A 15,041-nucleotide genomic window follows, 5' to 3' on the forward strand; every position below is an offset into this window, starting at 1 on the left:
TTTCACGGTCATGCTCTCTTCTTCTGTTAATCTGTTCTCTGCAGTTAGAAGTTCCAGTCAAAGCCGGTTATTCCTTGCCCATTAAAGAGCCATTCATCTTAATTAATTTGAAGGTTAAACACAACAAATGGCCAAACAAAGTTCCCCATGGGTGACTTATAGTCGGCTGGAATAAATTTGAATCTTTTTGTTAATGTGTCACCTTGTCAGTGACCCGTGGCACATGTCATGAAACGGAACCTAAGAGCCGAGATAGTTTCACTTCGCTGGCTGGTATCAGAAAGTGAGATTCAAAAGGTGTGGATTATAGGAAAGAAGAAATACAGAACAGAAATGAAAGACAAACATGGAATCATCTCCTATCCTATCATCCTGTATTTACTTTGCCACCATGGCCTTTTTTTTGCCTTTACCTCCCTTCTCACCTCATTTGCTCACATCGTATATAGACTTGTTTATACTGTATTATTGACTGTATGTTTGTTTTACTCCATGTGTAACTCTGTGTCGTTGTATCTGTCGAACTGCTTTGCTTTATCTTGGCCAGGTCGCAATTGTAAATGAGAACTTGTTCTCAACTTGCCTACCTGGTTAAATAAAGGTGAAATAAAAAAAAATAAAAAAAATAGAATAAACATTGTGAAAGAATCTATAAATACTTTATCTACGGTGGTGAACGACTATCGGCACAGAACAACGCATGCCTGTCAAGACTGCTCAGTTTACTGTACTACAGCTAGGTCAACACAACTCTTCTTGATTCTGCAAAGTTATACTGAAGGCAACTCACTCCTTTGGCCGTTTGAAATACTCTTGATTTATTACTGTACATAGTTCAACATCTGATAGGGAGAGAAAAAAGTAATGGGGGCTCTGACTTACTGGTCTCCATTAAGATAAACAAACTGTAAGTGGTGAAAAAGGAGATGTTATCTGGGAAAAATTCCAGCTCTTAAAAATGAAGAGCCTGCCATATGTAGAAGCTGCTTACTTGTGTAACAATAATAATAAGCATTTTTATAAGCCCAGGACTCAATCTGAGGCATGTTATATAGCAGCACACTGTGCTAAATTTGAGTCTGACTTCTTCTTTGTGCGTATGTGTGTGCGTATGTGCGTGCGTGCGTGTGTGTCTAGTCTGAAGGAGACAGACGTGTCAACATCTAGTGAACCACCCTGCATGTTCACCTCTGCCACCAATGAGGAATTGAACAAAGGAGAAGAAAAACACTAGCTGTCTCACTCTCGCTGAGCGGAGAGCACTGATTGGACCACTTGGTCACTCTTACTTCCTAACGCTCTGTACATTCCAACATGGAAGGAATGTCCAGCTCCATCCAGTGTGTCTTAGTGCTGTGGCTCCTGAGTGAGTGACTGGCCACATACGGTCTATGTTAACAACTAACGATAGAACGAGACATGGGGAGCAGCTTGCTAATGTCTCTCTTTGGCACTTGGGAGTGTGATCATGAGGGCTGAGGTATTTTCTGTCTGGCTGCCTTGGCATGGAGCCCTGGGCTTGACAATCACATCTTGTCAGTCGTCCTAGTTACATCTCTCATATTTACATGTGTTATTACTCTACTATTTGGTTGAATGAAGGTGACCTGAATTATTATACCAAACAATTTTTGGGGCATGACAGCAGCAGTGGAGTGGACGGATTTGATGTCTATTTCATGTGAGACACATCACATTGCATATCCAGCCCTGTAAATGCCTTTCTTTTCCAGAAAAACATGATTCAGCTACAGAGGAAACATGTTTATTTATGATAGATGTTTGTGGACAGAAAAAAATACATTGATTTGTTTTGTTTTGCTATTAGTCTTGACATTTGGTGTGAGTAGGCCTACTAAAATGTTCTTGTTGTTGGCAGCAATCTTTCTAGCCCACAAATGCTTTTAATGGTTCAAATGTGAAGGTCAGCAAAGAGAATGATTCAAGTCTTGGGCTATTTAAATACATGAGCAAGGCAAGCATCACAGCTGCCAGTGATGTAAACAAATTCAAACCGTTGCTAACAAATTATCAGCTATTTTTATTTGACCCTTTATTGAACTAGGCAAGACGACGCTGGGCCAATTGTGCGCCGCCCTATGAGACTCCCAATCACGGCCGGTTGGGATACAGCCTGGAATCAAACCAGGGTCTGTAGTGACACCTCTAGCACTGAGATGCAGTGCCTTAGACTGCTGCGCCACTCGGGAGCAAGGATCCATGATGCACAAATGGTATGTTTTTGTTGATGAAGAGAAAGACCCTTCATTTTGTTGATGTGGAAACCTGTTGCCTAGAAGTTATATAAATATGAATAATTCTGAACCCCCATTATAGATCGGGATTTTATAGCACCAGGTTCATTCAGAAGGAACAGATTTTGAGTCCCATGGACTATTATCTAATAACGGTTTTGGAAAAATAGTAGGCAGGAAATACAGAGCAGTTCACTGACTCATGAAACACAAACCAGCTTTCCAACTGATAGCTGATAACGGTCAGAGCTGACCCATACTATAACTAGACTACTCACAATGCACACATTGTCCACTTAAGTAGTAGCCTCTGTTTCCTTGCTATCTGAAAGGGATGGTGCCATCTAGTGTCAAAGGACCACTATAACAATGTTTGATTTGCATGTAATACATTGTATTGGACAGTATAGTGATGGTCAGGTTACTCAGGAGCATACAGGCTAGTAGCCTATTATAATCATTAGGTCAAAGATTCCATTATGTAATGGATTAGTGTAGGTAGCAAGCTATTAGGGATGATTTAAGGACTCCCGAGTGGCGCAGCCGTCTAATGTGCTGCATCGCAGTGAAGGAGGCATCACTACACTCCCTAGTTTTAATCCAGGCTGTATCATATGGCTATGATTGGGAGTCCCATAGGGTGGTGCACAACTGGCCAAGAACAAAGGATTTGTTCTTAACTGACTTGCCTAGTTAAATACAGGTTATGTTTAAAATACATAGCTATAATGCAAATATATTAATCAAAGATACACTTTGCTATATATAATGCTATCCATGTTGGATAGTAAATCCAGGCTATTGATAAAATTCTATATCAGTCTTGGAGATCTGTTGTAGGAACAGACTTTGAATTTGAATGTGTGTTCTTGAAAACATATAAGTCACGACCCCATTGGTCATTTGGACCCCTTGGTTTAACTGCCGTTGTGTAGATATCTGTCATTAGCCCTGAACTGCCTGACTTGACGTTCAATAAACCCTTGCTTTTTGTCGAGGATACTAAAGTTTGTTTCATAGCTACATTTGTTTATCATTTCTAAACAACAGGCAATGGGACGTTAACGGGAAATTCTGAAGTTCCCGGACCTGACGTTTATTTATCGAGTGTTTTTTTTCTGTGGAAATGGGCTCGACAAACTCCACCCTGTCAAAAATTCCAAACGTCGAAGAATTAATGGAAGAAACGGGTTGTAAGTTCTCCGGCGGGTAGGACTGTAATTTAGGCTACTATAAAAATTGTATTGAGATTGTCATGATTATACAATGACTTCATAGTTTATGCCAAATTCGAAGACAAATCTTTGAGTGGGCGTATAACGGATTTCATTATAAATGTTATTGTGACAGCTGTATGGAGCCCAGCTTTTCTTTTGCCTTTATTATATTTTTTCATCAAAGTTTTAAAGCGCAGATATGTTGAAATGTGTGCAAATTATTAATCGTTTTTGCACCCATAAGATTGATGTTTGACAGGTGCGCAAATTGCGCGCGCAACTTTGGCTGATCAAAATACGCATGCGTCTTACCCAACCAAATACAGTATTGGATGTCTAAGCTTTGAACAGAGAGTTATATTGACATATACATGTGGCTTTGAGAAGTTGTGGGTAAATTAATAATTTGGCCTTTAGGCTACTTTTATAAATGCTTGAATAATTCATGGAGTGTTTGCTTGAGTGGTATCCAGAGCAATGAACTGGCCTCTATATGGTTATTGCATATAGTGATTAAATTATTTGGTGTGCCACTGTCCTGCCCCATTACTAATAGCATGAATCTATGGTTCTCTTGTTTTCTCTTTATCATAGTCACCCCTGCACACATTGTTCGACTTTATGACCGTTTCGAAGCATTGGACAAGGAGAAGACAGGTCATCTCCGGTAAGTGGTGGGATCATGTCAGCTTTATGGAGTTGACTAAAACAGTGCATTTCAGAATAACTTATGTCTGGATGTCTTGTCTTTGTTTTATCCCCATTACTGTGAAGCCCACAGGATTTTGGAGCCATTAATAGGTTGGCGATGAACCCCATTGGGGATCGGATCATTGGGGCTTTCTTCTCTCCAGGGTACAGAACAACATTTCTTACATGTTTGAGTAACGTTACTGACTTGATAACCTCACCAATGAAATGGCAAGGTAAAGGTTCATGTTAATTTTCGCTGTAATAAAAAAGTCCATTATTTTTCTAGGTCTCCTTAAAACAACAGAGAGCACAATCAACAAGACTAAATATTTATTCAAGTTCAGTTGATTCTGTGCACCAATTTTTATTTAATTTTTTATAAAATGTCCATGTATCCTGTACTATTGGAATGTAAGCGGGTTCTGGTATTAAAAGAATATCTCTCAGACAGGAAACGGTGGACTTCCACTCCTTTGTGAGGATCCTGGCCCACTTCCGGCCTGCGGACAAAAAACATCCCAAAGATCCCAGTATGCCTGAACCTGTCAACAGTAGGACCAGTAAACTCAAGTGTGAGTCCTCTGGCAGATATATATTTTTTCGTGGTTACCCCAAAATAGATTTTAGCAGTCAAATTCAACTCAGTCAGTTCTGCCCTGATTTATCTCTTTCCTTTCAGTTGCTTTCCAACTGTATGACCAGGACAAGGATGGCAAAATCTCCAGAGCAGAGCTTCTACAGGTCTGTAATAACTGTTGGCTTTACTGACAACACAATATACCACCAATAAGTTAGTGATGCAAATTGTTTCTCATACCAAACCAGGTCTGGTATGCCCCTGCAATTTATGGCTAGAATGCCTATGTCCTATACCAGAGGTATTCAAATCTTACCCTACGAGGTCCGGAGCCTGCTGGTTTTCTGTTCTACCTGATAATTAATTGCACCCACCTGGTGTTCCAGGTCTAAATCAGTCCCTGATTAGAGGGGAACAACAAAACAAGAAGTGGAACTGGCTTCAAGGTCGGGATTTGAATTTGAGGGCCCTATAGAATGAAGCCCATTCTCCAATGGGTTTGGGATGTGATTGACAGCTGAGGGTGATTGACAGGTGCTGCGGTCCATGCTGGAGATGCAGGTGACGGAGGAGCAGCTTGAGAGCATCGCCGACCGCACCATCCAGGAGGCTGACCTGGACAACGACGATGCCATCTCTTTTGAGGAGTTCCGCAAGGTACCACTGGGTAGAGCTCGAAGACTGACATATCAACATGGGCCATTGCAGCACAGTGCACCCAGAATACTAAGTCAACCACATAGAAAATGATGTTGGCCATTGCTGTAGTCAAACAGCATACTGTACATTGTAGGATGACAGTATTTTGCCTTATCCTCTCATATTCAGTGGCTGCATGTGCTGTATTTGATTGTGATGTAATATACCAATTCCACCATTCGTCGGTCTAACTTTGGCTTTTCTTTTTCCCTACAGTCCCTGGAGAAGGTAAACATCGACCACAAGATGAGCATTCGCTTCCTGCGCTAGCTAGAGTGGTTGCACTGGGTCAAGTGACCGTTCACAGAGATGTAGCCCACTTTGTGTCTACTCATCCCTCCCTGGTAAAAACAAGGCTTCTGCAGGGAAATATGACGACATTACTGATTCTTTTAATTGGATGATTAACACTAAATACCTTAAATGACTGACTAATATGCTGTGACTTCATATGTTTACTGTGTACTGGCGTATGGGGATCATGTTCCAACGTATAACTGCATAGGACTAATGTATAATTACGTTGTAACTGCTTTTATATAATACAGTCAAATGTAATTTAATATTTGTTTTGTAGTTGTTGCAGAACCTACATTTTCAATTGGGTTCGTTTTTTACAAGGGCAAACATAAGCTTTTATGAAGGGAAGCCGATACTTGAAGTTCACTTTTCCTTGTAAGTAAGACTTGACTGCAATACGTCTCTAGATGTAGCAGCCGTTGTCTAATTACACAGAACATGAGAACTATGAAAGTGATACAATATTTCTACAAATAAATATTTGTGTAAATGATATCATTCATTTATTGAGTTGCTCATGGGGAGAAAAGCCCATGAAAGCTCAAGCTTGGCTATAATTGTGATTCAATAGATTTGATTTAGAGAGAATGACAGTACAACAAATCGAATGTCTACATTTTGAGCCAGAGTAAAGAAAGGGTCTGTTTTGTGACTGACTGGATAGCATTGAACTAATGTGTGCCAAATGTATTTCTCAAATCTATGCATTTTTTGTTGTTGTCAGAAACATGGAATCTTAATGAAATAACCCTGTTGGTATTTGTGTGGAGTATTTTTTTGCAACCGATTTTCATATTTCAACTATCAGTACATTTAATTTTTTGATGTTACTGATTCAAATAGCCACACAGCTTGTTGCTATCTACGGCCATCTAACACAGGGATATTTCCAAAGCTTGTTCCGTGTGAAATGTTCCTTCATTTCTCTGATTGAACACAGTGGCAGGAATCCATATTTTCACTGAGGTTAAGTGAATTAACACATGGACGATAGAGGGAAATATTTCTTAAGTGGTTTACATTTACACACTCAGACATTCAGGCTTGCCTTGAGACAGAGGCATAATGGAGAGATTTATTCTGTACAGAAATTGTACCATGACATTAGAAGAAGTTCATAAAGTGGAATTGATTTAAACAATAAACACATGCATTAGCAGGGCTTCCTCATTTGCCCTTAGGCTGACAGGCACATAGAATCCAGAATAAGCAGTATCCGGTGCCTAAATAGAACAGAAAGACACAATGATTAGAACATGTGATACGGCATAGAAAACCAGCACCACAATGCTCCAAATGTACAGAGTACGTTGATGGAGGAATGTAACAGGTACCTGCGAGGGTGATGGACATTGTTAGACGGTAGAGAAGGACATCAGTGGTCCCTCCCTTGATGTGGACTGGCAAGCCGTTGTCCGCCTACAACCGAAGTCAGGGTTCAAATACCTATTCATGATCATGAATCATTGGAGGCTTTTATTGTAAGCCCAAAATGACTTTGTGATATGTGATGATAAAACCAGACTGAATTGCATTCCAGACCATTAATCTGAAGAACAGAACAACTATCCCCTCTGAGGTGCCACCCAACAATGGTGGCAATTCATCAATCTTGCAACATGACACATACAGAAGATCCCAATCAGGTCAATGTTGCTCAATGTAAACATGTTCTGCAGACATTGATGAACGTTGTAAGAAAGATTACTTTTGTCTGCTGCCAAAATCACACCTTGTTGACATTGTTGACTGCCAAAAAACATCTAAAATCCACTGTTGTTAAGACGCCTCTTGTTTTCTTAGTTTGGGATTGTTTCTCATCCAGGTGTCCTAATGATGTCATGCTCACCTGGAATAGCTTCTGATGATCTGGCACCTTGTTCTTCATCTGTTTGGTTGTTGTGCTGAAGGCGCTGGTAGCCAGCCGGGGTAGCTTCTGAAAGGATCCCACAGTCACAAAATCACCCATGTTACTCTGTGCCAGCAAAGGATGTGAAAGCTAGATAGAAAATACAGGGTTTATACCAAAACATACCTTTGCATCCCTTCCGGCCAAATGTGCAAAATAAATTGGTTGGATTCTTGATGGGACATGCTGACTGAGCGGCTGAGGCTAGGTGCTGTTTTCATAGGGTTTCCAGTAGATTCAATCATTTGATAATAAGATAACATAGGGTGGCATTTACCTTTTCGATTCAACACCTGTTTTTCTACTTTCACTTTTAGAGGGATGTGACACTAGCCTGTTGTTTCTTGTATGAGGAAAGAGCTATGGAATACTCTTTGGGTTACTCTTACTTCCCTCTCCGTTGAAATAGTGTTCGCCATGACAACAACTGCTATTGTATACAGTCTTGGTTATGAGAGGAAGTACCCCCTTCTAACTGTTGTAGACATTTTGAGTGGTTTGCATACACCCCCAAAAAAATGAGACAGTCACAAACGTTCCTTTTCCTTTCAACAGCATGCAGGGGGGAAATTACACAGACGTTGAAGTGTGTATCACCTTCTTCACTATGTTTTAGACCTTCTGAGTGAATATACAATTTGGGCAATCGTAGATACGCATTCCATCCAAAGTGATGCTAGTATCAAAGACAGCTGGGTTGTCACATCAAATATGCTCGATTAAATCAACATCCTCCAAGATATAAAAACCAACCAAAAGCCTTCTCAGGCAGAGATTCAACTTCCTTTGACGGATAATCCTAATGAAATATGAAATCAGACCGATGTTCTGTAAAAGGACACTGTCGAGTGCAAACCGGTATTTAACCATTATTGTCAATTAGATAAACAGTTGAAAATCAGGGTCAACCTATACCATTTGTTCTGACCCATTATGTTCATTCCTTATAACAGGACTATTTCGAGCCTGGGCTCAAATCCAGAGTCTCTGGTGCCTTCGACCACTGCGCCACCGGGGGGGCCTCTTTTGAAGTTTTTAATCTATTGGTCTTTGTATCACGTCAACATTCTCTGTGAGGTCAATCTCTTACTACTTTTTCCTATCACAGGCAAAAACTTTTCATTTCATTGAAGACCATTTCGTATACTTGTGCTGACTTGAGTTCTGTCCCTTTAAGAGAACTGGTTCCACAGTGTAATATCTACCAAGGTCAAATTGGAGGCCTGAACCAGGGGGCGAGAACTGGCATTGCTGCCAGCCAATGACTGCCACTCAACCTGTGACCTCAACCAATTAGATTACATATTTTGGAGGGAGAGAGGAACATTAAACCCTTCCCCTTGGACTGAATTCCATGTGTGTGTGTGTATACGTGTGTGCGTACGTATGTGGGAGCTATTTGTGGACACGGCACAGTTTGCTTAGAGAAATCATAAAGGACCGATAGAGGAAATGTGAATCAATAACAATATACAAGTATAATATACCATCGCATTTTTCCACCTCACCGAGAAGTGAGAGGGACGTAATTGAAACGATATGACCTCTCAGTAGGAGCTTGTAAACTACATATTTTAAAAGATCAATAAGACCCAGTTTTGTATTACATTTTCCATCTGAATGACAATATGAGTCCAATACGACCTCACAGAGAGATCATCTAGACAGGTAGTAATATGTCTCTGTAACTGCATTTCTCTAGAATGACGTCAGAATCTCCTGGGACCACCCTTCTTGTTTTACTATCTAAAGTGGCTTATATGCTGGCCTAACTCTCAGTCGACCACCGGGGCAGAGACGAGGCCTGCAACAGGTTATTTGAGGCCATAGCCCGTCTAACTTATCCCCCACGCATACTGGAATGTATTTATTTATTTGATACTTAGCAACAAGTAATCAGGAAGACAGATATCACTGCAAATGTTGCCTTCTACTCTCCACATTAATAAAAGGTGGTACAAAGGTCAGTCCAACTGTACTTCTCTTTCCAAATAAGATCCAAGAATCTATTAATAATATTTTAACTCTTCATATGATTCAGATTACTACTGGCAGCAGAGAAAACAGAAACATTTGGAGAGAAAACAAATATTTTTTACCAGTAGGCGATTCATGGTGGAAGGTTGTACTCGGTGTGAAGCCTCTTGCTGCTTGTCTAGCCGCGGCCTGTTCAAGGGCGCAGTCACATATTGCAGCATTTCTGAATGCCAGCCAAACTATGGTCACCAGGAGAGACCAAACTCTGCTCAAGCCTTCCCTCCAATGGTCTACAATTGTTTCTTTGGTAGCCGTTGTTCACATTGATTTCTGCTCTCACACATCATTAAATGTACATATGTTTATTTGAATTCAAATGAAATTCTTTATGGGGAAAACGTATGCTGCTCATTGACAGTTTGTACTTAGGTGATCTCATTCTTGTATTTGCATCATTCTAATGTGTTGCTTTCAGTGCACACCGTCCATCTTCCAGTTGCGTGAATAATATTCTAAAAGAGTCTCAAAACTAGACACTCTTAGTTTCATTTCTGTGTTGAGGTCCTCAGAAAGAGGAACCGAGTCTGTTGTCTCACCTCTCCCCAGCTGTGATCATGAGATCAGGCAAACAGAGAGTTTTGGTTTAGCATTTTTCATTAGCAGGGAACTGTCATTACAGATCAGTCACACATGATCAGTCACTCTCTCTCTCTGGTAAGTCTCAAAACACAATTGTTATAGTTGTTCTACAGGGTTTGTGTACATGTTGTTGGTGTTTATAGGCATACGTGTATGGCTCTAGCTGTACTTGTTTGTCGTTAGAGATGTAAACAAAGATAGTAAGATTTAGCAAAGTGTAGACAAGCCCTGACTCAACAGTAAGGCGTGCACCTGTGAAATGTACGATACCGCTTCAACTGGCGTCTAACACAAGATGTGAGCGCATCATTTGTTATGACATTTCTGTGCACTGACGAGGTTGCAGTTTCTTTCATGTTTATGAGAACAACATACTTGACACTTTTTTTCACATGCAATTGTAGCCAATATATTTATGTCACACACTCCTAGACTAGCATCGATATGCTTTCACCAGTGCTGCTCGTGGTGGCCTTGCTGACTGTCCTTACCGTCACCATGGAGTCTGACCACTGGACAGCAGACCAGCAGGAAAAGTAAGATTGGGATCTTGCGTTGTAAATACTTCAATCCAACAGTTAAATGTAGATCGATCAAGTGTAGAAGTTGGACTTTTCCATTCAAGTCTAGTTATTTTCAACTTCTATAGTACATTGTTTATTTTTGACTATAATACTATCTTTTGGGACAAGCATAGTTGCGTGTCAATCAAATCAATTTATAAAGCCCTTCTTACATCAGCTGATGTCGCAAAGTGCTGTACAGAAACCCAGCCTAAATGTGCCTCTATCGTGAGTGTGATGTACTGTTATGTTGAAATATTAAATAGTCTTGGGCGTGAGGATACAGAATCCTTCCATCTCTCCCAGGTTCTGTACATGGCAGTGTTTGAAGTTTACTCTGCAGTGGCCTGGGAGCTTCTGTTTGGTGAGTTCAACCACTTCTCCATAGCACTTCCTCATCCTCATCGTCGTCAATCACCCATTCTTGTTATTCTAACTCAATCTAACTCTGCACAGGGCCTAAAGAATTCATCACAGTGCAGAATACCTCCAAACATCCAGACATGGACGATCCATGGACTATGGTAAAAAAAAAAAAAAACATTTTGAGTTTTGAATGAATTATATTTACCCATTAATGTTTGTCATTCCCCATCAGAATAAAACCTTTTGACTGACCTTAATAAACTGGATGAGAAGGACAATTCATATCTGATAATTTTTCGATTTTTGACCTAGGCCTTCGAAAGCTCATACATGTTGTAGCTGCTGGCCAATATTCCACTCTGACCTCAAGGTAAAACTCGTCTCTGGTTACAGTCACCATCGAAGGACAATGAAGAATCTGTGTGTTCAGAAGACATTCCTCTTTCTTTCAGGAGCTGGACCCTGAACTCTCTCAACTTTGGCCATCCCTACTCAAGACTCAATCCAGTTTTCTCTTCTGGTAAGAGGCAGGTTGGGGGTCAATTTCTAATGCAAGTACATTTTTCGCATAAAAAGCTTCTCCTTTTCAGTTTATCGAGAAGTCTTTAAAAAGAGATGGCCTTTTTTTAAATTATTGAATTGGAATGTCAGTTTCCTTCCTGAAATGACCGGCTTCAATTTGACCCCAACCCAGGTAAAATGTCTACTTACCAAATTCGTTTCTTCAACCTTTACACTACCTGTTCCACCATCTCTAATATACAGTGCATTCAGAATTTATTCTGCTTCACTTTTTCCACATTTTGTTACGTTACACCCTTATTCTAAAATTGATTAAATTGTTTTTTCCCCCTCATCAATCTATACACAATACCCCATAATGACAAAGCACTAACAGGTATTTATAATTTTTTTCAAATGTGTTAAAAACATTTTGGGGGGAACATTTACATAAGTATTCAGACGCTTTACTCAGTACTTGGCTGAAGCACCTTTGGCAGCGATTACAGACTCGAGTCTTCTTAGATATGACATTACAGGCTTGGCACACCTGTATTTGAGGAGCTTCTGTCAGGTTGGATGGGGAGTGTCGCTGCACAGCTATTTTCAGGTCTCTCCAGAGATATTGAATCGGTTCAGGTCCAGGCACTGTCTGGGCCACTCAAGGACATTCAGAGACTTGTCCCAATGCCACTCCTGCGTTGTCTTGGCTGTGTGCTCAGGGTCATTGTCCCGTTGGAAGGTGAACCTTCACCCCACTCTGAGGTCCTGAGCACTCTGGAGCAGGTTTTCATCAAGGATCTCTCTGTACTTTGCTCTGTTCATCTTTCCCTCAATTCTGACTAGTCTCCCAGTCCCTGAAAAACATCCACACAGCATGATACTGCCATCACCATGCTTCACCGTAGGGATGGTGCCAGGTTTCCTCCAGATGTGATGCTTGGCATTCAGGCCAAAGAATTCTATCTTGGTTTCATCATCAGAGAATCTTGTTTATCATTGTCTGAGTCCTTTAGTGGTCTGTCTGACCACTCTACCTACCATAAAGCCCTGATTGGTGGAGTGCTGCAGAGATGGTTGGCCTTCTGGAAAGTTCTCCCATCTCCACAGAGGAACTCTGGAGCTCTGTCAGAGTGACCATCGGGTTCTTGGTCACCTCCTTGACCAAGGCCCTTTTCACTCGATTGATCAGTTTGGCCGGGCGGCTAGCTCTAGGAAGAGTCTTGGTGGTTCCAAACTTCTTCAATTTAAGAACGATGGAGGCCACTGTGTTCTTGGGGACCTTCAACACTGCAAAAATGTTTTGGTACCCTTGCCCAGATCTGTGCCTTGACACAATCCTGTCCCTGGAGCTCTACGGACAATTCCTTCAACCTCATGGCTTGGTTTTTGCTCTGACATGCACTGTCAACTGTGGGACCTTATATAGACAGGTGTGTGTCTTTCCAAATCATGTCCAATCAATTGAATTTACCACACGTGGACTCCAATCAAGTTGTTGAAACATCTCAAGGATGAACCTCAGCTCAATTTCGAGTCTCATAGCAAAAGGTCTGAATACTTATGTAAATAAGGTATTTTTCTTTTCTTTTTTTACATTTAAAAAAATTGCTTAAAATCATGTTTTCGCTTTGTCATTATTGGGTATTGTGAGTTGATTGAAGAGGGGGGAAATAATTTGATCCATTTTAGAATGAAGCTGTAAAGTAACAAAATGTGGAAAAAGTCTGAATACTTTCCGAATGCACTGTACAACATTATTTTCTCTGTCATATTGACTGGAAAGGTTCAGAGGTCCCACAGAATAAAAGTTATTACTGTATTCCAGTTCACATAATAAAATTGTGTTAGAGCTGCATAGCAGAGCTGAATGTCCCTGTGTTTCTCCAACAGGAAAGATGAATGGATCAAACATGGCTCTTGTGCTGCTTGTGTGGAGGGCATGAACTCTCCCTTGCGTTACTTCCAGATATGTCTGAAACTACGCGGGCGCTTCGATATTGACCGGTCAGCCCCACTGTTCACATTCACATACCTAACCTGCCTGTTTCACCATTACACATAGTCAAACCTCTGTTGATGGCTTTTATCCTGGCTAAGCTACCTGTTCTCCACCCGTTATTCAGAGCCTTGGAGGACGCAGGCATAAAGCCCTCCTGTAACCAGTCTTATCCAGTAGGTAGTCACTATCACCTTGGGGAAGGGTTAAGAGACAGCTATAGGCATGCATTGTGGGGGTTTACAGAAACTAAATTACAATGCTTTTTATGTAACATTATTTGGATGTACAGACTGAGACACTGCATCCAAATAAGGATCTGAAGGATATAATTAAATTATCTAGTCTTTTTGCAGCATGGGTTTCAGTAGGATCTTATAAAATAGAACCACTTAAGTGAACTTGTTTGGTTGAGATCAGAAACAGAAACTCTGAGAACATGACAAATAATTCCTATTTATGACAAAAAAAAAAGGCAATTAACATTGAACTTAAGTTTACATGGGGAAGTAGGATGAAACTTGAATTCAGTTACTGCATTGTTCTGCCATCTGTTCAGTACGATAAAGTCAACCATGCTCTGGCCCCAGTCATTGGAGATGACCCCGATGTCCAGATTCAGTGTATAAATGATGAAAAGGTAAGCTAACAGCTAGGTAAGAATCCCTAGGATGAGTGCCTGTCTGTCTGCTCCATCATGCCAGTTCCTTGTCACTTAGTGTCATGCCAAACTGGGGTAGGCAAGTGCAAAAACAAATCTGGGACCAAGCTAGTCACTGTAGTATTGTACCAAACCACACATTATCACCACTTGAGAGTCCTCTGTTCGCCTTTGGTGTAATCTGGCAGTAGCACTGATGCTTCCAAGATTTTGCAGATGTAGAGAAAGTTTATTTGTGGGCATGTAAATGGAATCCCCCATCACTTCCCTCAGGGACGAGAAGTATTGGTCCAGGTGAAGATCCCTCTGTCTCAAAACCTCACCCTTGGATGTCATCAGAAAGAGGACCAGGGAGCTGAACCAGAACCTCCCCAGCTTTGGCACACCTTTCCTGGGCACCCCTGTCCACAGGACTCCACCGTCTTCTACTTCCCTATAAACCACGACCACCCACACCAGCCATGTGACTAGTGTTACGTCTGTCCTCACCACAGACGGGGCTGCCATGCCTACCTAATGATAAGCAAGTTCTTGAGGCACTCATGTAATACGCAGGCACTTTTTGTCCTTTAAGTATTTTTGTTTTGCAAACATGCTTTTGGTGAGTCCAAATATACATTTTGTTGGCAAAATAAACAAGTATTTTAAAGCACCTTATTGTTGTGTATATACAAAATGTTTATAT

General features: G+C 40.9%; 3 protein-coding genes across 8 annotated transcripts; 2 read left to right on the top strand and 1 right to left on the bottom strand.

Annotated features, from left to right (window-relative positions):
- Nucleotides 1-3,149: 3,149 nt before the first annotated feature.
- Nucleotides 3,150-6,500, top strand: LOC110503621 (calcineurin B homologous protein 2). Of its 3 annotated transcripts, none has more exons than XM_021582055.3 (7): nucleotides 3,150-3,448; nucleotides 4,067-4,139; nucleotides 4,247-4,327; nucleotides 4,613-4,737; nucleotides 4,845-4,906; nucleotides 5,277-5,399; nucleotides 5,658-6,500. In XM_021582055.3, the coding sequence occupies exons 1-7, from the start codon at nucleotides 3,382-3,384 to the stop codon at nucleotides 5,709-5,711; spliced, it is 585 nt and encodes a 194-aa protein (XP_021437730.1). In that variant the 5' UTR covers nucleotides 3,150-3,381; the 3' UTR covers nucleotides 5,712-6,500. The 3 variants fall into 3 exon arrangements, with proteins under 3 accessions (XP_021437730.1, XP_090074311.1, XP_090074312.1); XM_090218185.1 differs by having other exon boundaries at nucleotides 3,156-3,464; XM_090218186.1 differs by having other exon boundaries at nucleotides 3,416-3,865.
- Nucleotides 6,501-6,790: 290 nt separating this feature from the next.
- On the bottom strand, nucleotides 6,791-10,117 carry cox7a1 (cytochrome c oxidase subunit 7A1). The gene is made up of 4 exons (XM_021582056.3): nucleotides 9,750-10,117; nucleotides 7,591-7,677; nucleotides 7,076-7,160; nucleotides 6,791-6,964 (listed from the first exon to the last, which is right to left on the bottom strand). The coding sequence occupies exons 1-4, from the start codon at nucleotides 9,846-9,848 to the stop codon at nucleotides 6,909-6,911; spliced, it is 327 nt and encodes a 108-aa protein (XP_021437731.2). The 5' UTR covers nucleotides 9,849-10,117; the 3' UTR covers nucleotides 6,791-6,908.
- rnaset2l (ribonuclease T2, like) lies at nucleotides 8,984-15,008 on the top strand. Of its 4 annotated transcripts, none has more exons than XM_021582053.3 (10): nucleotides 8,984-9,613; nucleotides 10,699-10,802; nucleotides 11,136-11,193; nucleotides 11,286-11,353; nucleotides 11,508-11,565; nucleotides 11,648-11,715; nucleotides 13,590-13,703; nucleotides 13,823-13,871; nucleotides 14,255-14,335; nucleotides 14,630-15,008. In XM_021582053.3, exons 2-10 carry the CDS (start codon nucleotides 10,711-10,713, stop codon nucleotides 14,825-14,827), a joined length of 786 nt encoding a protein of 261 aa, XP_021437728.2. In that variant the 5' UTR covers nucleotides 8,984-9,613; nucleotides 10,699-10,710; the 3' UTR covers nucleotides 14,828-15,008. The 4 variants fall into 4 exon arrangements, with proteins under 4 accessions (XP_021437728.2, XP_021437727.2, XP_090074310.1 ...); XM_021582052.3 differs by lacking the exon at nucleotides 8,984-9,613 and adding an exon at nucleotides 10,122-10,341; XM_090218183.1 differs by lacking the exon at nucleotides 8,984-9,613 and adding an exon at nucleotides 10,255-10,338 and having other exon boundaries at nucleotides 10,698-10,802.
- The last annotated feature ends 33 nt before the right edge of the window (nucleotides 15,009-15,041 follow it).

This window comes from Oncorhynchus mykiss, chromosome 24 (genome assembly GCF_057628025.1).
Source record: "Oncorhynchus mykiss isolate SJ-2025 chromosome 24, ASM5762802v1, whole genome shotgun sequence".
Classification (NCBI taxonomy): domain Eukaryota; kingdom Metazoa; phylum Chordata; class Actinopteri; order Salmoniformes; family Salmonidae; genus Oncorhynchus; species Oncorhynchus mykiss.

What these genes read in the sequence shown, in the direction of transcription:
- LOC110503621 (XM_021582055.3), top strand. Translation starts at nt 3,382, where the DNA reads ATGGGCTCGACAAACTCCACCCTGTCAAAAATTCCAAACGTCGAAGAA. An exon ending in ATTAATGGAAGAAACGGGTT is followed by an intron (nt 3,449 to 4,066) that starts GTAAGTTCTCCG and finishes TCTTTATCATAG; the next exon opens with TCACCCCTGCACACATTGTT. An exon ending in TAGGACCAGTAAACTCAAGT is followed by an intron (nt 4,738 to 4,844) that starts GTGAGTCCTCTG and finishes CTTTCCTTTCAG; the next exon opens with TTGCTTTCCAACTGTATGAC.
- cox7a1 (XM_021582056.3), bottom strand. Translation starts at nt 9,848, where the DNA reads ATGCTGCAATATGTGACTGCGCCCTTGAACAGGCCGCGGCTAGACAAG. An exon ending in CCACCATGAATCGCCTACTG is followed by an intron (nt 7,678 to 9,749) that starts GTAAAAAATATT and finishes GGATCCTTTCAG; the next exon opens with AAGCTACCCCGGCTGGCTAC. An exon ending in ATCATCAGAAGCTATTCCAG is followed by an intron (nt 7,161 to 7,590) that starts GTGAGCATGACA and finishes CTTCGGTTGTAG; the next exon opens with GCGGACAACGGCTTGCCAGT.
- rnaset2l (XM_021582052.3), top strand. Translation starts at nt 10,318, where the DNA reads ATGATCAGTCACTCTCTCTCTCTG. An exon ending in TCAGTCACTCTCTCTCTCTG is followed by an intron (nt 10,342 to 10,698) that starts GTAAGTCTCAAA and finishes ACACACTCCTAG; the next exon opens with ACTAGCATCGATATGCTTTC. An exon ending in CAATCCAGTTTTCTCTTCTG is followed by an intron (nt 11,716 to 13,589) that starts GTAAGAGGCAGG and finishes TTTCTCCAACAG; the next exon opens with GAAAGATGAATGGATCAAAC.